Source organism: Zonotrichia leucophrys, chromosome 4 (assembly GCF_028769735.1).
Source record: "Zonotrichia leucophrys gambelii isolate GWCS_2022_RI chromosome 4, RI_Zleu_2.0, whole genome shotgun sequence".
In the NCBI taxonomy this organism is placed as follows: Eukaryota; Metazoa; Chordata; class Aves; order Passeriformes; family Passerellidae; genus Zonotrichia; species Zonotrichia leucophrys.
Genome location: NC_088173.1, coordinates 57,895,521 through 57,918,226, shown reverse-complemented (window position 1 = coordinate 57,918,226; position 22,706 = coordinate 57,895,521). Strand labels below are relative to the sequence as shown.

The window sequence follows — 22,706 nt, the reverse complement described above, 5'->3', positions numbered from 1 at the left end:
GAAAAACCAAGTATCTTATTTGGATAGCTAGAAATTGTTTAAATTCATTCAAGGGATAAGAATGACATCTATGTATGGAATTACTTCCTTACCTTAGAAATTTGGCACTAATTATATCAAGTTTGTAGAAAATCTGATGGTCTTATTAACTGACAACGCAAAGCTCTTTTTTTTTTAAGTATCCATGCCACGTCCCTCATATCTTCCCCTCCAAGTTTTGTCTTCCTCCTTGACTTTTCCCCCTTGACTTTTACTCTTTATAATGGAGAGTACATAATGAATTCAAGTCTCTTTATCAATGAATACTGGTTAATGTTTATATACAACATGTTTTGGATATTATTAATATGCAAATTACAGACAATAGGGAATAAAATATCTAATGATCCATTAATTGCACAAAAGAAAGTTGCAAGCTTATAGCTTTTTCATGTTCTGTCTTTTTTTTTTTTTATGGTAATATTTACAAGTCCCTTTTTCAGTGACACTATAATAGTATCTGTCTCCTAATATTTCTTTTAACCAGCCTGTACATGCAGTGTGATACAATTGTGACAATTATACCCAAATTAGAAGTCAGTGCCAAGTCAGTTGAAGACATTCTCATGTAAATATTCTGAGCTGTGTATTTTAGGCTTTTGAACACTCCACCGTTGAATATTGTATATAAAATACCTTTTTTTTCCATTAAGTATCATGCTTTTCCTGCCCCACCCCCTCAGCAATCACATCCTCATTAGTTAAAAGATTTTCTATGTTTTATTAAAACAGCTGTAACACTGAGGTAAAACTCCCTCTGTTGCCACCTCTACAGTCATATTTTAAACATGTTAAGTGTCTCACTGTTTTACCAAATTGTCTTTAGTCTGGTTCAAAAAACTACTTAACCTGTGTTTTTAAGTAGAAGCTGATAAACATATGAGTTTTGGATGGTTTTTTTGGCTTGTGCTTAAAGCTGGAAGGAAATCTGTGAATGTATTTAGAGCAGTACCAAGTCTGAGTTAATTTATCCAACCCCCCCCCCCCAGGGGTCACAATCACTCAAACTTCTCTATGCTGGCTCAAACTTGGCATTTTACTTCATGTATATTCATTTGTCTTTCAAAGCTTGGAGACAGCAGAACAGACACAACTCTGTTACTGAGGAAATATTACCTTTATTTCAAAAAGAAACTACAAACTGACTGCTTTCAAATAGGGATTTTTTCCCTGAAGTTAATGAACTGGGTGAAAATCTTCTGAAGGAAGATGATTTTTTTTTAATGTGGTTGTCATTCAGAACTTTGTCTGACTTGGTTTTTAGGCACTTAAACACAGTTTTAACTTATAACGGGTTACTACCAGCAAAGTCTTCTGTTTTAATTATCTTTGGAAGCTACAGCACTGTAGCTGTAGCACCGACTGGTTGAAACTATATAACTCTCTTAGAGGGTTATAGAAGTGCTACCTTTAAATGTAAATATGAGCCTGCAGTTGATTATTTTACTTTTTTTCATTCAGCAAGAGAGAACTACTAGAATTTAACAACAAGGCTGTTAAGAACTATAGCTAATACTTTTACATATTTTACAATGTTGAAATATTTTTACTAAGATACTGATATGCCTTAGTATTTAATAAAAATAATGAATTTTCTGTAGACTACAAGACTTACCAATGCAAAAAAGCATTGCTGCTACACTCTTTGCAGACTGCTTCCACTTTTTCTGATGATAAATAGTGGTTAAGCTTTCTTGGTTTTATGATCATTGGTGCAATTCCAGAATGTGTCCAGCATGTGCTTAATAAGAGCATCTTCCTGAAATGGGAATGTAATGGCTGTATTCAATCTATCTCCATTTTACTGTTACAGATGTTTGTGTAAAAATGTCCTGGATACATCAGTGATGGTGTAGTATTATGATGTGTATTATTATGTAGCCTTTCATAACACTATTTTGACTTGGGGTCTAATGATGCTGCTTTGAAAATGAGGAGAGAAACTGAAAGAAAAATATCTTTTAAAAAACACTATGCTGAGGTCTGTCTGGGACAATAGCCTGATTCTGATTGTGCCCAGAGAGTTACAGGAATATGACATGCATCTGGTGTTCTTGTCAAAAGTTTCATTGCCTTCATTGATCTGTGAGATTTTCCAGACTGGCAGCGTATTTTAATACTTCCTTGCCCTAACTGGATTTTTATTCAATACATTTTACAATCACTTCTTGAATCCCTGTGATCTTTTAGTTGAATTTGCTTACAGCAGCAAGAATTTAAATTTTGGTGCCTGTAGTAGCAGAAACTGGTATTATAAATTCATAGACACCTGAGGGTTCTGATGGTTTCTTTTCTTAACTAGCAAAGTATCTAGAATGTGTAAAGAAATCTTTTAAATTTTAAAAAATCCTCTCTGAGAATGCAAACTACAGGAGAGTAAGAATTTGATCCAATCTGTACAATGCTTTAGTTTGGATTAGGAACAAACAGGACTCATTTTATCTATGCTTCTCATAGATCTACATAAAGGGCAAAAACTTGCAATAAATATTGTGTTTTAAATAAATTATAATATTTGTTTCTACAAAACCATGTATTTGTTTGGGAAAAACTCTTCCACTTCGAGCTGTAATTAAATCAACAGTTCTGCAACTTACATTTGCAAGACTTTCAAATCATATTATATTTAAAGTAAATACTTGGAAAGATGGGAATCAAGTGAGAGCTTAGTTGACAACTCTCTTTGAGTAAAATTGAACAATGTTGCTTTATTGTAATTGGCAAATCAGAAGGTGTTTTGGAGGCATAAAATTTCAGGTAAATATCTAGAATAATTTAAAAAAAACAGCCAAACAAAACTCTTGAAAGCACTGAACAGATGTCTGCAATTTAGACTCTTTGAAGTTCTTTAAAAGTCTGGGATGGAATGAAACATTTCACAAAATACAGTGTTAGTCTGGTAAATGAATTCTATCAGCACTGTGTTTAAATCTGTTTGATGAAATGCATTAGCTCATATTTTTGAAGCATAATTGAGATCAAACTTCTATGAGTTTTAGATAGGTTTAAATCCTAGAAGAGTTTGACATGTAACAAAAAACAGTGCTAAATTATCAGTGAATTTCATGCAAATAAGGTCTTTTTTTAATTCTTGAATTGACACAGAATTGATTACTTCAGTTGCGTATTAAAAATCCACCTAATTTACAGTGACAACAATGGACAGAGGACATAAATTTGTCAGACTGATCCTCTACTTCTTGCACATTATACATCAGACAGAGTGGCTAGACATAGGCAAACAAATTCAGTCATTCTGGAGACATTTTTGGGGTTTATACAACACAGATTAGTCTTATGACAGTTACTGCAGTCAAGACACTTCCTGGACTCCCAATTAACTTTTGTGGTTCTACAGCATATTTTTTTCTGTGCTGAGATTATTACTGTCTTTTTTTAGCACCTGCTCTGCTTGTGGAAATATTCTTGCAATATAGTTTTACCTTCCTAATTCTTAAATTGCCTGGCAGTTTTTCTTGTGGCTTATTAGAAGCTGTAAAATACAAATGAGGGACAACTGGATGTCTCTTTAGTAAAATTTAGGCCAGAGCTCATTTTGTGTTAGATCACACTTGAGAGATTAGGTGCAATACATAAACCACTAAAGTACCATTTTCTGTGCGCAGTATTACACTACACCGAGCAAAAAAAAAAAAAAAAAGGTAAAAGATGGGACCAAATAAACTAAACTAAAGGGAGGAGGAAACAAAAGGGGTAGCAGAAAGAGTCAAAAGTGTGCCAAAATATATTGGAAACCTGTAGCATTTTATGCTTATGCTTTCTTGATACATTTTAGTATTTCATTGTATTTTTTGGACCGATTGTAACACATGGTATGTGTAGGAAAATGGGTGATATATTCAAATTTGAAGAATGTAAGATCAACTTGCCCTCTTTTACTGGGAATCCCTAGATAAGGCAAGCGTGAGGCAGTTCCAGGAGGGTGAGACATTGCACCATGAGCTTCTGCCCCAGAGACATCAGATCTTGGAAACACAGGTGGATTTCATACAGAGCCATTGGCTGCCCTTGTGCTGCACCATCTCTTCCAGGGCTCTGCAGCACAAGGTAGCTAGGAGACTCTTCCAGGGTCTCAAGGGCTTTATTATCATGGATGAAAGGATATAGATTCACCCTGAAATAAAAGGAAACCTTCTGGAGCAAAATCCTTTTTTATTATCGTAGTTAGGAGTCATTCTGGTGTAGGATACCAGCCATGCACGTCTTTGGGATGTTTGGAGTGACAATTTGTTTAAAGCTTCTCTCATTCTACACAACACTACATATGTGTTTATGTTATGAACATTTGGTGCAAATATTTGGATGCATGAAATTATTCCTGTGTTTCCAGGGAACTACTAAGAATGCAAGGAGAGAGCTGATACTTCGTTCTTTAGGTCCCAGGTCATGCCTTAGAGCAGTATCATTTATCACTTACCACCTATATATGAAATCAGCACAGATGTAAAATGGGATCAGCATTGTAGGTAATCATAGCCTAAGCCTGTACCTTAATTAAAAGACATTATTCTTCAGTGTTAGAACATGATAGACTGATTAAAATATTAATTAATGAATTGTGGGAGGCGGGTTTATTTTCTAGAAAGCCTGTGGAGTTGGTGACAATGGAGGCTAAGGGATAAAGAAGCCATTTGTTTAAATAACTGAAGTTATTTTTGATAATTTCTCTGTCCTTTGCTTTTAAAGAGACCATTTGAGGCTGATGTGTTTATCAGTACCTCACACTGCCCTGCTCAGCAAGTAGACAGAATGAATTCAAAGTGAAAAGGAGGTGATGCATGGAGTCACCTGGCATCAGTGAGCCTCTAGCAAACTTCTTCCTTAGAAATAGAAGTTTGTCTCCTTCCCTGCTTTGTGTAGAGCGATGCTGGGAGTACGCTGTTTGACACCTTCATCCAGGGCATCCAGGGCCTCTTCTCATTCTTTTGGGATTTTTTGTTTTTTTGTTTTTTTTTCTTTTTTGCTTTTAACTCTTTTTTTTTTTTTTTTTTTTTTGTCAGGGAGGTTTTGTGTCTAGTAGCTTGGGCCTGAAGGAAGAATATTTATGATCTTTTGCTTTTCTTAGATTCATCTTAATATCATCATTCCACCTACCATACCAAATTGTCTTACTCGGCTAGAAAAGCAACCTGCTAGAACCATTTTTTTCATTATGATAGTCAGGTTCCTCTAAGAATAGTATTTAACACTACTGTAGGAAGAGACCAATTTTTGGTTTGAATGATTTAACTCTGCCTTCACTGTTAAGGTGCAGTTGAAAGTTTTCTTTTTCAATTTTTTTTGTTTTGTTTTGTTTGTTTGTTATTTTATATCACCATAAGAAAAATAAGAAAGGAAATGCTATTTAGATTTACAGCATTTGGAGGATAAAATAGGGCAAATAAGATGGATTCACACTGCACTGTTAATATTCAAGTGTATATGTGTAATAATTGTTTTACCAACCTGCCATACAACACTCAGGTGCTATAAATTCAGTACAGTTTTTCCCAATCCATTTGGTTTTGGAGAGCTGAGAGGAGGCAGAAGCCATTGGTATTATGGTAGTGCCTCCCAGAGCAGTGATGTGCTCTTTTCACTTGAAAGCTGTTCTGCCTGTACTGTCAAATGATCAGTTTTAGAACTGCATTTTAAAAGCTGTTTATCAACACAGCTGTTAAGGGATTTATACCACATTAGTGTACACTCACAATGTACAGGTCTGAAATAATTTTTCAGTATTTTTCCTTTCAGCACATAAAGCACCGGATTCATCTCATATAACTCCAGTCTTCAAAATGAGGTATCTGGAATAGGAATATAGGAGCTATATTCAGTAGGGAGTGAAAGGAAAGGGTTTAAATTTCATAAAGAAGAGAGCAGCAGCTGTCTCAAAATTAAATCTTTTAAGAAGGTTAAGATATGGAGGAGTCAATTTCAGCACTCAAGCTTGAAGATTAAATTTAAGGGCATGCAAATCAAAATGCTTCACTGTGGTTCTAGCCAGTATTGAACAGGAGTGTAGGATTCATAGATGGAGCAGGGAGGCCAGGTTCTTCCATAGTTTTAGATAACTCACCTAAGGTGCTGGTGGTACTCTAATGCTTAGTGGAATTTGGGAAATCTGTATGATTAGGTCAGATTTTAGAGGAATCCTGAACACAAGATAGCATGAGACAGGCCATGGTGACTTACTAGATAACTTTATCATTGAGTGAAAGTCTGAGTCACAAAGGTTGGATGTTCATTTCTGTTTTAGTGGTGGAATGAAATACAGAAATGTGATCATCAGCATGTGACCTAGTTAACTGAAGAGTTACCCAACCTAATTACTGGTCATTTAGTGTGGAAAATGTGGGCAAGAATAATCTTCTTGGAGTTTTTATGTCTGTCTCCTGAATGGATAGGAACTGTTCATAGATGATTTTAGCTAGTGAGATGAAGAAATCTCCTCAGCATACTGTAACTCTTTCAATTTCAAAGGGAAATGGTGAAAAATAACCAAGAGGAATTAATGACATGTAATCTTAGGCCCCAAAATATACTTATCTAAATGTAGACAATAACTTATTGTCTGGTATTCTTCTGAAATATGATGCTGTTATTCTGTTTTGTCAAATATATTCAGACTGTGTTTTCCAATTGTGACTTTTTAAGGCTTCTGTACCTAATTCATTACTGCCAGGGAGGAAGTTGACTATCCACAAGATTTATTTGTGTATTTGCTTTCATTTATGATTGACTGAAATGCAATGTGTTATTCATATACAGATAGCACAAAAAATGGTTGGACATAGATAAGCAAATTCAATAATTCTGAAGACATCTTCAGAATCTGGACTTACATAATAATTGCAGGCTTGTGACACTTATTCTGGTCAAGACACTTCTGAACTCTAAATTGAGACTTGCCCTGGTAAAGGCTTGAAAATTATAGGGCCACCACTCTAGCATAATGAGAATAATTTAGTGAGATAATTAAAGAATTAATTGTCTCATTCTTTCTGTATTTATTTATCTACTTAAGGCTATGATTTTCTCAAACATTGTCTAAGAATCTTTTCATTATCTTCTGTGGGCTCAGGCCACACTGAAAATGTCTGTCAAAACTTGTATACAAATTCCAAACCTATTTTTTTAGAGCAGTAATTTATCCCTAAAATATCCTAACCAACCAAGCAAGTCAAAAGCTTTCCTACATAATGTGTTGTTCTCCTTAAGTTAGATAACTTTATCTGGTAGAGACTAGATTAGCTCCCACATGTCCTAGTGGAGGTCTGAAAAGACAAGCACGTGTCTTTTCAAGGCAGCTATTTTGTTTGTGCAGTTATGTGTAGCTGTAAATTTAAGCTGGGCATTTACTCTTCCTTTCAGGCTACTGTGGGCTTCTAAATGTGTTTTCTTTTTGAAGCAGCAGTAGAGTGCTTGTACAACAGCTTCTGTGAGAGATAGCTGGTTTATGTTATGGTAACAGATAAAGCCTGCTTAGGGTAATATGGTCTTACAGTAATGAGAATTATTATTCTGCATTTTATAAAAGAAATAAAGCATTAAAGGATTTAAATCAGTTTTTTGGAAAAATTGCTTATTGTTATTAGAGATTTGCTTGAATCTGCTAAAAGCTATCTTGAGATTTATAGCTGTTACTGAAATTATGGGGAAAAGACCCTGAAATGTTGCCTGAACACTTCTCAGAATTAAGTCCAAAGATGCTTGGAGTTACCTACCCTGCAATACCTACCCTGAAATGCTGACCAAACTGACTTGTCAGGAATGTGATTCCAGGAGTGCATCTTCCATGGTGTTTTGACTGGAGTGCAAAATTTAATCTGCTTTTCATACTTTCATTTACATCAATAGGTGATTTTGATCCGCATGAACAGCATGTCAGGAGCTCAGGTTTCACTGTTCAGATTTGCCACTACTGGTCCCCAGCACTTTGTCGTGCTAAAGGCAATGTGGCCTTTAGTACTCCTGCTGCACTGAAGGGCAGATGGACTGGACTTCAAATAAGGAGTCAGTTAGCTAGAGAAGGAGCCCAACTTCCTTCTTTGTATTAGAGATCAAACTAGCAATGTGAAGTGACAACTTGCCTAGAATAAAAAAGAAATTTCTGACAAAAAATAAAAAAAAATTTCTGTCAAAAAGTTAAAAAAATACTTTGTCGCCTTTTTTATAAGGTTTTTCAGTTGATAATTGTCCCTTCTGTTCCTAGTGAGAAAAAAACCCCTGAAACAACACAAAGAGCCAGCACCACCAGAAAAATATTAATCTGTAGCAGTAATTCACTTTTAGTGTTTAACACCTTGATAAATAGAGTAACTGGATTAAAGGTTATTGCTGACAAGATACTTTACTTTTCTATTTTTCTTGTTCAATAGGTGATATATGCCCTGAACACTAAGAATGATGAACATGAGGACAGTATACAGGCTTTGAGAGAGGCTCATGAAGAAGAAATTCAGAATATTCTTGCTGAGACAAGAGAAACAATTCTCCAGTGTAAAAGCAAAGCTGAAGAAGAACAGTTACTGAGAAAGCATATTCAGGCCCTTGAAATTGCAGTAGCACACCACAAGAGATTGAAGGAAGAAGCCTTAGCAGAGTTAATATTGTGTAAAAAACAAGCAGAAGAGAAGGAGTCAAGAACAGAAGAGAAACAAGCACAGACAGCAGCAGACACCACTGCAGGCTTTGAAAACAAACTTCCACATTTAAATCAGGAGTTTGATGGACTGCTAAATGACTGTAAAGCATTTAGAGGAGAAAATCTAGATAAAAGAGTAAATTTAGATGAAAAATGTAGTATGAAAAGGCACACTGCAATGAATGAGATTGAAAACCTGAAGAGCGAGAACCAGAAAACAACTGAAGAATATATTCAGAAAACAAGAAAACTGCAAGCCCCTTGTGAGATGGAAAAAGAGACTTTGAAAATAACCATGCAGCAATCTATGATAGAAACAAACTGTCAACAAGGAGAAACAGAGCAAAAGAAGAGCTCAGGGAGTGAGGAAGGTTTTTTGCTGCAGCAGGTAAAGAAGTTGGAAGCAGACCTAGAGGAGAAAAGCCAGAAGATAAATGAGAAGAAGAAGCATTCCCAGAAGCTGAAGGAGCGAATACAGGTAGAGTTAATCCCTATCTCTGCCTGAGAAAGTGAAAATTATCAATCCTTTAAAGTTCGGGAAAGGATGGTCTTTTAAAGATCATGTTGATTCAAATGCTTTTTAAGTAGTAAAGCAGTTTTAACAGCTTAGAATAGAAATAGGAGTGATATAATGCTAGCAGCTTTAAAGAAAGAGTTAAGATGATTAGTAACTCATTAGGAGAACACTTTGAACACTATAATTTGTATTCCTTGAGAGAGGAGTGAAGTAAAATTTATCTGTTGGCTGAAGAGTGTTTTACTTTTTCTGCCCAGAAATGTGACAAGAGCAGCAAGCAGGCACTCCTGCTACCAATGTAAGTTTGTTGAGAGAGTACATTCTCCTTTTCCCTTGTTGTTGTGTCCTGGATTGCCACTGTCTTTCCAAACTAAGACAGGTTGCCAATAGCTCAGTGCATGGATACAAAGAGGGTTAGATATGAGACCTGAGCTGGCAGACTAGGAATCAAGTTTTTTGTATGACTCTTGCAGCAGTGGCTTGTACCAAGTGCCATTAATGAAGTGTCCTTTACACTTGTGAAGTTTTATGTGCTGAGCCATGAGACTTTGGCCATTGGTTCTCACCTTGCACTTTGCCTGCGCACTGCTGTGTATCTCACACATTTGCAGCACAGCTCAGCAGACCCTTCCTGGTTGCATCATGTGTCAGATGCAGTTTCAGAGGTTGGCATGTCATGGGAAATCTGCCAAACAGCTGCTTTTGGTACATAAGGTCAGAGTGCAGGAGAGATGCTGATGCTCAGTGCTGAAATTGAAACACCCAGCCATGCTCTGTGCTCATCAGTTCAACTTCCATCTGATTATTTTGATCCTTTACATCACATAAACTCACCTACCAGACATGCCCCCAGCCCTATGACAGAAATCTTGTATATTAGGTAAGAAAACACCTTGAGGGTCTAGATTTGAAGTATTACAAAATAATAAAAATGGTTCCCTAATGGGAAAGAAGATTTTCTTCCTTTAGAGAGAGTCCCAGAATTCTGCAGGGAGCAGGGTCAGCCCAGTCAGCTGTGTTCTTCCAAGGCAGCTCTTCACTCTTTCCACCATCTGCCCTCGCATCTTGCTTGCCACTATTGTTTTGCTGACAATGCAGAGTTCTGAGCTACTTCTTTTAGGATGTTCTTAGAGGGAGTTCAGCCTTCAATACAGTCCCTACCTCTTTGTTTCACAAGATCAGAGGATAAATTGAATACACCTTCCCCAACATTATTCAGATTTCATTGTCTCAGTGTGTAGATCTGTAGCAGAACAACCTCTATCTTTAACAGAAAAGTGTAGAGGATACAAAGATGAAGATAAGCCCTTTTTTTAAATTGAGTCAATTTTAATATCTGTTTCAATACTAAAAAGTATCCAGGGTTCTGTAGAAATTGGAAGCCTTAGAGGGGAAGAGAGAAAGGAAGATTTTGATTTTTTGTCTGTGGATACTGTGGTGACATTCAGGGAAAATTAAGAATAAACACATGAAAATTTATGCACGTGGTTGACTCTTCTGATTTATTGTATAAGTAATGCAGTAATTTAGGAACAAATAATGTAAAATATGATAGGAAGTGGAAGTAAGAATGTGGTGTCATTAGCAATTTATTTTCTAAATTCGGTTTCAGCTGGATAAAACTGAAATATTTTCTGAAGGACATATGCTCAACTTGTACATTTCAAATCCTCTAAATCTGTGGAATGAGGCTGATTTACATACCACTGGAGCATATTGCCTTGAATCTTTGAAAAGATACCCTCAGACTAGGATAAATCTGGAAGGAGGGAAAGAGTTGTTTTCTGTTTCTTTCACAGTTTGAAAAAAAAAATATAAAGTTTCTCCTTTCTAAATTGGCTATTTTTATGCCACCATTAAATACATTTTTTCAGACTTCCATGGACGATGGCAGGCAGGGAAGTAGAAACATCATTCTAATCAGAAATACCTTTGAGCATTAGTAAATACTAGCAGGAAAAGCTATTATAAGGCTTGAAAGGTGAAAGGACAGTTGATTCAATAAGATGAATTTTCCTGTTTTCTCCTTAGAGTTTGCCAAGAGGTTTGAGACCTTTAGATGAAAGGCATTGCATTAGTACACATTTATTATTACTGCTGTAGAAGGGAGAATACAAAGGTTGACAAATCATTAAGTCTGATCTGTTCAGTCTAGTTTTGGAAGAATTCTGGCATATATGCCAGAGGTAAAAGTAACAAGCTTACCTTGAAGTTTTGAGCTACCGAGAATGTTAAATACAAGTTAGTTTTAACCCTGAGATTTTACTTGACATTCATATAGGAAAAAATGGCAGTTTTATCTGAGTGAGTATTGCAGTATTATGCTAGACATCTGAAACTGCAACTAGAACCTCCAGAAATAGCACATTCAGTATGATTCAATTTTTTTCCATTAGTAATGGAAAGACAGCTCCCAGCAAAGTCTGGGGACAAGAAGTCCCAGCAAAGTAGGGCACAATTTTTTCTGAGTTTAGGCATCTGTATATGGATTATGTTACAAACTTTTGTATTTCAGCAACTGAAAAAACCTTAATTAATATTCATTCACTTTTGGCATAAGCTGTCATTATTAGAAGTTGTCATTATTCAAATTATTTGAAGTATAGCCTATTTCAAGTTTAGAATAATCTCAGACATCTTTTAGATGGTAACTATTGATGGGTATTCATTTTACAATGATGCCAACTATATGTGAGGGAAGGGCTCCACAGTACAAATATTCTGGCAGCAGAGACAGTTTAAGGGTATAGAAGAGCAAAAAAAAAAAAAAAAAACCCATTTAAATCAGCTCTGTAGGTGATTTATATCGTGGAACACCAGGAGAGAAAATGACCATTTATTTCTTATTACAAGAGAATTACATATGTAATAAACATGAAAGTAATGTCATGCATATTTTAGGATTTGGAAGTGTAGCTTAAGTGAACACAGCAAGAAATTCTGGGATCAAAATGTATAGTGAAAAATGAGGAAGAAGATCTAAGTGTAGTCAAAGAGAGAAATTCACATCAAGAAAAGGAAATCCTGCATAAAGCAGGTAAGATGCTCATTAATGTCATTCTAAAGTATTTCCCATGTTAGTAGTCACTGATATTGGAAATTCTGCAAGTTATTTATGCTACTTGAAATGTAAATTTTGGTACCACAGAAGATATGGAAGCTGTATTGAATTCCCAAAGCAAAGCTGTTAAAAAAGTAGATGAACGGAAACATCAAATAACGCAGCTGTAGCAAATGACTTGTACCAAAGAGAGTCAGGAAAAGAGCAACTCTGAAGATGTGCAAGAGCTTTAACAGGTGATTTGCTCTCAAATATTCAAAGACATGGCATACCAAAAGTACAGAAATCAATGTAGGGTTTTTTACAATTGATGGCTTTATTGTACAGGAGTCTATCCTGTGAGATTCCCAGATCCCTGAGCTCATTCAGTGGAACATTGACTTGTGTTCATAACCTGAAGCACCTGAGCTCCTGCAAAGACAGCAAAGGAGTCCTTGGGCTAGACCAGGGCATAGTGTTCAGCTGCTTCTGTAACCAAACCCTTAAAGAGAACAACGTCTAAGGCAGACTATCTCTGCTGAGGTCAAGCTGGAATACTGATTTATTTATTTTTAAATATATGAAATGATTATTCTGAAAAGCTGTGCAGAAATGATAGCAGGAATAAACTCAGTAAAATGAGCAATGTGTGTATCCTGAGAGTACCCTCTGTACAATATCTCCCCTTCAGCAACTGTTCAGCCCTGAATCTTTTCTACACTTTTTAGTTCTCTTTAACTATTGTTAAGCTACCATTTAGGAAAATTAGACTTGGCATCACAGTCAGCAAATCATCTACTGTACTTTTTCACAGGACTAAGGATGTCCTTGAGGGAGCCTGCATGGTTGGAAGTGAGTTACACACCCAAGCTCAAACTAGAACAGCAAAAAATCCCCAATCATTCCTAGACTGCAGAAAAGGCTTACCATCTTGAATCAGTACAGTTCTACATTTTTAACTAAAATAAAGCTAATATTTTTCAATGGAGTATTGCCACCTAAATAGCATTTTCACTACAAAATAGGCTACTGTGATCCCAGAGTTCTACCCTGGGGGGTTTTTTGTACAATATATCTAGTGTGTTTTATAGGCTATGGAAACTGTAGCAGTTTACAAGGAGGGTATGAATAAAAGAGAGAACCTTCTTTGCAAAATCAAGCATAAATCCTATAAGGAAAAGATTTTTCTGAAGGAATAGCTGGTAAAAGGAATGGTAGATCATGTAATAAAGACTACAAAGGAAATCAGGCCAGTCTAAAACTTCATGGAATCTGAAAAAAACAAAAAAACAGAAGGTAGGAATTTCTTCTATTTATAGATGCTTTAATTCATCTGGTTTTAATCTTATTGGTCACAGCAACATCATTTGAATTATGCTCACTGTAGGCACTTTGAATTAACATAAAATGCCAGGATTTTCTTGCTACAGAAAAAAAATCAGAAAAAGGAAAAAAAAAAAGGTCAGACTGATTTATTTCTGTGAAAAGCTCCGAAGACAGGTGAATTTATCCTTGATGGGATAACTGGCCTTCTTAGCAATCCTTATCCTTGCATTTTTTTGCATGTGGCAGTTGGAGTGTTTTATAGAAGATTCTTCCTGAAGAAGATTGTATTGGGCATGTTGTTCCAATTCCTGAGTTAAATTTTCATGAACTGCTGCTGTGAAACACTCAGATAAATTTATTTAATCAGAATTTTGCATTAATTAGGCAGAGGATCTAGTTCTGCAAAGTGTTGTTAAATTAATTCAGAGTGCATGTGCTACCAGTGAAATTGCAACTATTTACAGTGCATGCATACAAACATACATATATATATATATATATGTGTGTGTCTCTGTTTAACTTTAGTCAGAAAGAAGGCTCATCTTCTTGCAGATCCAAACAGCTTACCTGAGCAATACCTTTTTTTCAGTGTGTTTTAAGTGGGGAAGCTGTTATTTTTTGTTGTTGATATGCATTAGCAGCAGTTGACTTAAGAGATTCTTCAGAGAATTTCACTTTCATCAGAGCTGCTGTCTGTGACTGAATCTTTTGGCTTTAGGAAATTTGCAGTCTCTAATGTTTTTGTGCAGTAGGAACCTAAGTGTGAGCTGAATTCTGTTCAAAGGGAGGATAACTTTGAAACATATGTTTTAATGATTCGTGGAGCTCACAAGTCAGTGCTTGTCTGTGATTTGCCAAATTTGAGCATAAGCTAAGGGGGAAGTTAGGTTCTGACTCCTAATGGACTTTGATGTTCATCAAAGGTCTTCTAGACAGAAAAAGAAGGTTAATTTCAGCAGTTTGTAGAATGGGACAATAAGACTACTGGTCAAGTGGTTTTCAGATCCTTCTTGGTGCTAAGAATGAACTTCTACCCATTTTCTGTAGTTAACACTGCTATAACTTTCTGAGTTCAGTGTTTACTTGAGCAGCTGCTGTCCCTAAATGTTGAGCTGCATAGTACCTGCCCAGTCTTGGAGACTAGGAATTGTATTTAGTGCTTGCCCAAAGAATTAATGTCCATGAAACTGCTGGAGTTTATACATTTATACAATCTTATTTCTCAAAATTGAACCCGGGCGAGTAAATTATTTTATCTGCTTGTGGAATGGCTCACTTTTGATCAGTATCTGAAGATGCAATTCTTCAAGGTACAGTTAAACTAGTGAAGCCTCATGGAAATTGCTTTGCCTTTTATATAGTGTATTCTACTTATTATTAGCTTGTACATGTATTCTTAAAATTATGCCAGGCTGAAGCTCTTCATGTGAGTCAGATTTAATTTAAGTATCAAACACTTCATACTTAAGAAAAAAGGCCTACTAGTAGACATTTATCTTTTATAGACAATAAATATTATTACTTATAATAATATCTTCTTAGATAATCATATTAATTTAATCAGGAAAATATTGAGTTAGTAAAACAAACAAAATTACAATTTTTTTTCATTATTGATGCTGTTTATATCCTCTTATTCAACTAAGTCCTGTAACAGCTGTTAAGGAAGTGTTGTATCTATTTTTCCAGATAGAAAAATTAGGATACAGAGAAGAAAGTCAGTTGACAGAGTTGAAGTGGGAATGTTGCACCTGATCTTCACATTCTAATCAAAAAGACACATCTGCTCCTTTTTGTACAGGCAAAACTAAAGCTAATTCCTCCCTTGCAATATTCATGTATCTGTTTAATTCCATCCTTTAATTGCTACCTAGGTTTTACACAGAGGTGTGTGAGAAGGAGCTGTACAGGATGGAGGAGGTGTTAAGTAGTTATTTCTTTTTCTGTTTCCTTCATTTGTAGTGCATGAAGACACTGTAGAATGTTTTTTGAGTTAGCAAATTTGCACAAATAGGAAGAGAAAGTACACTAATGAATTTGTTGTGTGTATCACTTCAGGAAGTTTCTAGAGGTTGCACATTCAGTCTTTCTACAAGTAATTGCTACCACTTACTACAAACAATTGCTACAAGCTCTTGGTCACTGTCTTGCAACTAATGCTCTCATTGATTTTTTTAACTATTTCCAGCAACATGGTGATTATATAATCCTCTTTTTTTTTTTTTTTTTTAAATTTTTACTTCCTCACCATTTTTTTCTTTATGGATGCTGTCAGATATTGCTTCCTATTGATTCTCTTTGCACTAATTGCCCATTAGTCATCTTGTTATTTATTTGGCCAATGTATAGTTACAGTTTTTCAGGTCTTGTGGGTGACTCTTGCATACTAAATTATTTTTGAAGATTAACACCACTCTAGGCAAAACAGACTGACTCTTCATGCTGTACAGTTTTACACCTTAGGGAAGCTTTCAGTAAAAGATTAGGATGATGTGAGCTGTATTGTCTCACAGTAATATTAGAAAGAAGCAAACCAAACTCTTTATATATTTTAAATTAAATAACACAACTGACATTAATTGACTGTAGCATGTACCGTTGTGCACACTGCTGTATTATCTAGGTTAATGTAGAAGAGTGTTCTTTTTCATGCTGCATGTTTTGTCCCATCTATTGCATGCTCTTGTCTTTTCTTCTTTTATTTTTTTTTTTTTAGGAGCTCCAGACACAGCTAGATGAATTTAAAAGAAAATCTGAGTGTGAACTAAAGCAACTAGAGAAAGAGAAAGAAGTTCTTACTGGGAAACTTCAAAACTCTTCACTGGAGGTAAACTGGGCATAAATGTAATGCAGTAATAAAAAGTCTCTTTGTTTTTCCTCCCATCTGTGAGATTCTGGATTAGATTTTAATAATATTTGTTGTGTCTATCACTCAATAAAATATGTAAGGACTCCAGATAGAAATAACAACTTCTAAATATTTCACATATTACACTGTGCAGATGTTCTAAGGTGAGGAGTTTGGCCGTATCAAGGTTGCAGAGTGACTCTGATTGTTTGTTTGTTTACAGGATAAAGTGAGATAAGAATCTTCCTTACAACTCCTGCTAACTTCCTGATTTTTTTGTAATTCATAGAGATGTATCGTCACAGATTCTAACTAGTTTCACTTCCCTCAAGTTCAGTGGGAGTTTGTGTGGCAACAGCTCTGCAAAAAATGAAGACATAGATCTTCAGTTGACATTTCTAGCCTCTCAGTGGTCACAATAAGCTCTTGCTGAGTGGTTAAAGACAGAGAAAGGACAGATAGGGTCATGAGGAGGCTAAGCAAAACCCTGTCCTCCCTTTCCTGCCTCCACCTTCCCACATGCCATTACTGCCCCTTGGTGTGCATGTTCCAGCAACCAGGCCATGGGCTGTGCTCATTTCGGGTAAGCCACACCTGGTTTTTCTCCCATCTGTGCTACATTAGCTGTACTAGTTATGAGTGCAGCATGGGTGTTTCTTTTTCATTTCTCCTCCAAAACATATTTATACATTCTGTTATCAAACAGTGGCATTCTGACAGTCTGTCTATTTCCCAGTCTTACAAATATAGAATTTAAGTGTAGTTCAATGTTCTGAAATTTCTGGCTTTTAAGTTTCGTTGCACATTTCTGCATGCCACTGTTTCCTACAGAATCTTCTCTGAGAGATTTTTGGGTCAATCCAACCTATGTTGGCCTATTCAGAGTGAAAGGTTTATGACATTCTGGTTTATTCCTCAAGTTTTGCAGATGCAAAAAATAAGGTTGTGGGTAATCAAATTACTTTTCTTGAAATGTTCAGGACAGTAAAATATGAAGGAAACTTATGTTTTCTAACTGCTTATCCACTTGCATCACAAGATCATGGTAAATTAGCAAAGAGTGGTGGAAAATTATTGCAACTATAAGCATAAATAGTATTAAATAGTACATAGCATGCCATATGTTATGTCCACAGAGCCATGGTAAATATGAACAGATACACTAAAAAACATTTTATTGTATCTTAGAATCTGACTGCTCTGAAAAAGGAGCAAATGCTCCATTTGAAGAGAAATTTTGCATTTTTCTTGATTACTCCAGAAGTTACTTTCTGAACTAATTACTTGGCAATATTGCTAGGGTAGTGAAGTCATTTCAACTTGTAATAATTTCCTGCTATAGGTACATGAATATTCACAGCCAAGAAAGCACCATTCACTATATAATGTTATGTTTCAGTGAGGGCATGTTTCCCATCTGGAAACCTTCACAATGGCTCAGCCCAGAGCTTCCGCCTCAAAGGTTAGGCAATGTGCTGTTACTAATCCAGTTCTAACCTGGATACAATTTCAGACCTAAAAATAGCTTCCTTGGCTGCCTAAGACCTGGTTTTGGTTGGCCTGACATAGCTGGAGCACTGTGCAGAGTAGACAGAAGAATGATAATTTCATCTCTCTGGGGTTGCACTTCAAAGTGTCAGTATTTCTGTACTAATAAGATTTTTATGGATAAAGAAATCAAACTTCTATCTGTTTGGTCATTTGGAAGGAAAGATGTGAGATCCTGTGTGGGTTGAATGCTAATTCATTAGGGCCCTCCAGTTCCTTGGTTTTGAACTACAGGATCTCTTCAGCATGTGTTAAAGGATCTTGGTGCCACAATATAAGAAAAATATGAAGCTATCAGAGAGTGTCCAAAGGATGACTACAGGGCTGGTGAAGGATCTTGAGGAAAAGCTGTATAAGGAGCAGCTGAGGTCACTTGGTCTGTTCAGCCTGGAGAAGAGGAGGCTGAGGGGAGGCCTCACTGCAGTCCAGAGCTTCCTTATGAGGGAAGAGGAGGGGCAGACACTGATTTCTTCTCTCTGGTGACCAGTGACAAGACCCAGGGGAAATGGCCTGAAGCTCTCAGGGGAGATTTAGGTTGGATATTAGAGACAGGTTTTTCTCCTAGAGGGTGGTTGGGCACTGGAACAGGCTCTCCAGTGAAGTGATCACAGCATCAAACCTTGCAGAATTCAAGGAGTGTTTGGGCAATGCTCTCAGGCATGGTGTGACTCCTGGGGATGGGGCTGTGCAGAGCCAGGAGTTGGACTTCTATGACCCCTGTGGGTCCCTTCCAGCTCCAAATATTCTAAGATTCTGTTCTATTCTGGAATTAGAAGATGCATAAAATGACAGTACAAACATCAGCTTGTCTTGATATATCTTTGTACAATGTACAGCACAGCAACACCCAGAGTTTTTATGGATCTTGAAGATTCCACCAAATAGCAGCCAAAGAACACAGTCAGAAATTCCTCAGGTCAGGAATTGCCACAAGTTTAGGAATATTGTTTACTGAGAACTTAATTGAAGTAACTCTGAAATAAACCTAAAAAAACCAGTAAAATACAATTTATTTTGTTTTTACTTCTTATGCCATATTACTGTTTATGTTATGTTAGGTAATGTTTGCATCTCTGAGATCACTTTGTGCAATTCTGGTAGATAAAAGTGAATTTGTAATGGAATTAAAGTACAGTTTTTTCAAGAACTTTTGTTTTGCAGCAGGAGGACATTATAAAACAAAATTCCAGAGTGTTGCTGCTTTGTTAATAATGAAAACATCCAAATAGATTCTGGACTGATGTGAGTTGCCAGTTTCATTGGCTTAAATGCTGCTTTACCAACTTCAGCAAATTGAGGGTCTGGCTATCTGTTTAGAAGTCAGGAAGTGCAAAAAATTACTTGGGCGCTGCAAAACACTCCAGAGAAGATTTTCACTGGTGGATTTGAAAACTTCTTTAATTGCAAAAGAGGAGGAGGAAACCTGATGGGATGGAAATGTTGGTTTCTTAACTTCTAATATGTTAGAAGCACCAGGATTCATGAGAAAGAACATGTTTGGATGTCTGATACCTCTCTGTAGGATTTTCCCCTTAATCACTGAAAAACAATGGTTTTAAAACTACTTTTCCATATGATTTCTTACTACACTGTGTTCCCAGCTCAGCCTATTTCTAGTTAGTATGATCTCTTGTTTCATGTTAGAAGTTCTTTGGGCCAATAATTGTCTCTGAAGAGTTGGGGAAGTTTATAATGTTGTGACCACAGATTAAGTTTATATCGGCTTCTATTCATCTTTCCTGCCTAGATTACTAATTTGCTTAAGAAGTATTCCAAGTAACATTTTTACTCTTTCAGATTTTTCTATTATAAAATACACAGCCTATTTTTCTGACACATTTTTTTCAGTCTCTTTATTTCCAGGAAGCCCATAAAAAATGCATGCTTGGGTGTAGTGATGCTAATGCATATTGTGTCAGCTGATAAGAGGCATTGTACAGCATTAGGTCTTTCACATCAGAGGTTAGTTTTATGAGGAACTGCAGTACCTAAAAACTGCAGTGTTTCTTTTCTTTATACAGGAAAATATTGGCTTGAGTTCAATAGGTGTGAAGACAAAGTAGGGTTTTTTTTGCCTGTAGCCAGAAACCAAAGTGCTCCCTTGATTAAATCTTATGATTTACCACATATTTCTTTAAAAAGTAATAAAAGAAATTTCATCATCTCTTGAAGCAAAAGTATGCTTGGCAAGTGGCTTTGGCATCTGCCTATTCTTGGAGTGTATCCAGGCTACAGACAGATCCCAGTACATAGATATATTAAAGGCAATTAATGTTTTTCATTACAAATAGTATTTGGCAATTACTCTTCACTAGTTTGATCAGGGAAATTGGTTTCATTTGATGACACAGTGGAAGAAGCCAAGAAAAAACTGGAAGAATAGTGAACTTAAACTCAGTCTGAGGCAGGTGAAGCTAGGTGCTGCTTCAAATTAAATATATCAGTTTTGTTGGATAGCTTCAGCAGAGTCTTGGGCCTGCCTTCTGGTTTCTGCCATATTATTGTGCAAATTGATCTGTGGATTGCACATATGAGATGAAGATGATCTGAAATTCTTAAAAAGTACTTGATGAGCAACAGACAGTGTATGCAAAAAGGTTGTCATTCTTCACTGAAAAAAGTGTTATTTTCTTGCACTAAACAAGCATCTTGCTAATTTTTCATAGAGCAAGACAAGCTCATAAAGTGTATTCAACTTTACATAATTCCTCTCCATTGTGAATGCAGCTATTAATCCTGTCCTGCTGATTTACTTTTCTGGAAGGTGGCTCAGCTGAAGCAAATATTAGAACAACAAGCAAATAATTTCAAGGAGTCACTGAAGAAACATAATCTACAGTCCAACAAAGAAAAAGAGAAGCTTTTGCAGGATCTTCAAAACACCATTAAAGAAAACCAAAATGTTAAATTGCAGTTGGAGGCATCACATCAAAAAGTCTTAAAAATGTTGGAGAAAAGCAAGAATCAGGAACTCAAGGTCAGTTTACTACATACTAATGTTAAAAATATATATATATTTATGGGATAAACCATCTAGGGGAGAGCCAAAGCTCAGTTACCTCCAATTAGCTTAATGACGGGTTGCTATTGTTGCACATAATAAATTATTCTGGGATTTTGAAACTTCCTCATCATGGGACTTTTGTTCTGTTTTTTAATAATTTTAACATTTTAACTTAGACCACAGTGTGAATATAATATATCCTACAGTTAGGCTGCCATGAATATAAGCTCCTTTATCTGTGCACCTACTTCAGAAATACAAGGGAATTCCTGCGAGTATTAATAACAGGACTCAGTTTTATTATGTTTCATCCATTATTAATTTATACATAAATACTTAAGAAGTATAATAGACACATATAGTGATGTGTATTGCCTTATATACCTTCAAGAAATCAATTCCGTAAGTGATAGCCAAGGCTTTTAAAGGTTCAAGTGAATTGATTTCAGTGACAAAATGTTAATGCAATATAGTGAAGCTCTAAATACTGTTGCTGTCCAAGAAAAAATCAACTTGAAAAATGTACATGTGATTGTGACATGGAGTTCAGATGTCCCTGTTGGTTCCCACAGCTTAGAGAACTTTATAAAACCTAGGTAATAAAACTACTGTAAGTAGAATTTAATATCCTGTTTATATATTCCAAATAAAATTCCAGTTTTGACAAAACCAAGCTGAAGGCAGTGAGTTGGTAAGAATAAAACTGAGGACAGGAGCTTGCTTTCAGAGCCACTACAGAGCAGCTGCTCCATCCCTTGCAGTGTACCAGCAGTACTTCTAATGACAGTGGAAGCATGACCCAAGAGTGATTCAAGGAAAGACAGAGGCCTTTGTCTAACACATTGTGATAAGTAATGACAAACAGGTCAAATCTGGGGCCTTTGTATGATGAAAAAAACCCTTTCTTTCTAATGTCAAATAGTGCAAAGATATCCGTGTTATTTTATCCTGCTCAAAAAATCTGAGGTGATACACTGATAATTTATCTTGTACCTATTAAGTGTTACTTTTTAACTTCAGCTCATTTTTATGCTTGCATTGATAAAATGTCTTGTAAAGTGGTGATGAAAATTTAAGTTCCACAATGAAAGGCCACATTCATCCTAGCATTACAAGTAAAACAACAAGCTGATAAACAGGCTCCAACTACTTTGTTTTTGGGGGAACTTTTGCTTACAGGAGGCAGAAGAACGTTTGAAAAAGGAATTTAATGAGACTTTCAAGATCCAACATCAGTCTCATAGGCTGGAAATACAAACCTTGGAAGAGAAAGCAAAGAAAGAATTACATGATGAACTTGAGCAGATACAAAAGCAGCAAGCCCTCTTGCTAGGTATAGTGTCTCATGTCATGCACAGTTCCTATTGCTTGATTATATATATGCTGAGAGCCACTGACTTTCATTTCCCATTCATTTCTTTCCCATTTTCTGGGAACTCAGATCTTTGTTAATCTCTTTTGTCATACCCTTCAATTTCAACAATATAGTCTTAATATTCTTTGTTAACCAAGCTCTCAATTGTCAGCAGCAAAATGTTGCAGAGAGCGTAGTATGGTGTACAGCGTTCAAGTATGCATTATCAGGCATATTAGATTGGAAAATTATTAGTTCATATGACTTTACTCTTCTTTTTCTATATTGAATTTTTATATGTGCTTCAAGTCTGCTCTATTGAGTTCAGCAGTGGAGATGAGTTGCTCCCTATGTGCTGTTTAGTCAGTTTCAAAAGTGCCCAA

At 36.0% G+C, this 22,706-nt stretch overlaps 1 protein-coding gene across 2 annotated transcripts in view; it reads left to right on the top strand.

Annotated features, from left to right (window-relative positions):
* The window catches only part of FAM184B (family with sequence similarity 184 member B), a 36,239-nt gene that overhangs the window by 4,516 nt on the left and 9,017 nt on the right, over positions 1–22,706 (top strand). For both annotated transcript variants that reach the window (XM_064711846.1, XM_064711845.1), the window contains exons 2-5: positions 8,421–9,164; positions 16,286–16,396; positions 20,730–20,942; positions 22,149–22,302. In XM_064711846.1, the coding sequence (XP_064567916.1) occupies positions 8,421–9,164; positions 16,286–16,396; positions 20,730–20,942; positions 22,149–22,302 (1,222 nt within the window). The remainder of the gene's footprint in view (positions 1–8,420; positions 9,165–16,285; positions 16,397–20,729; positions 20,943–22,148; positions 22,303–22,706) is intronic.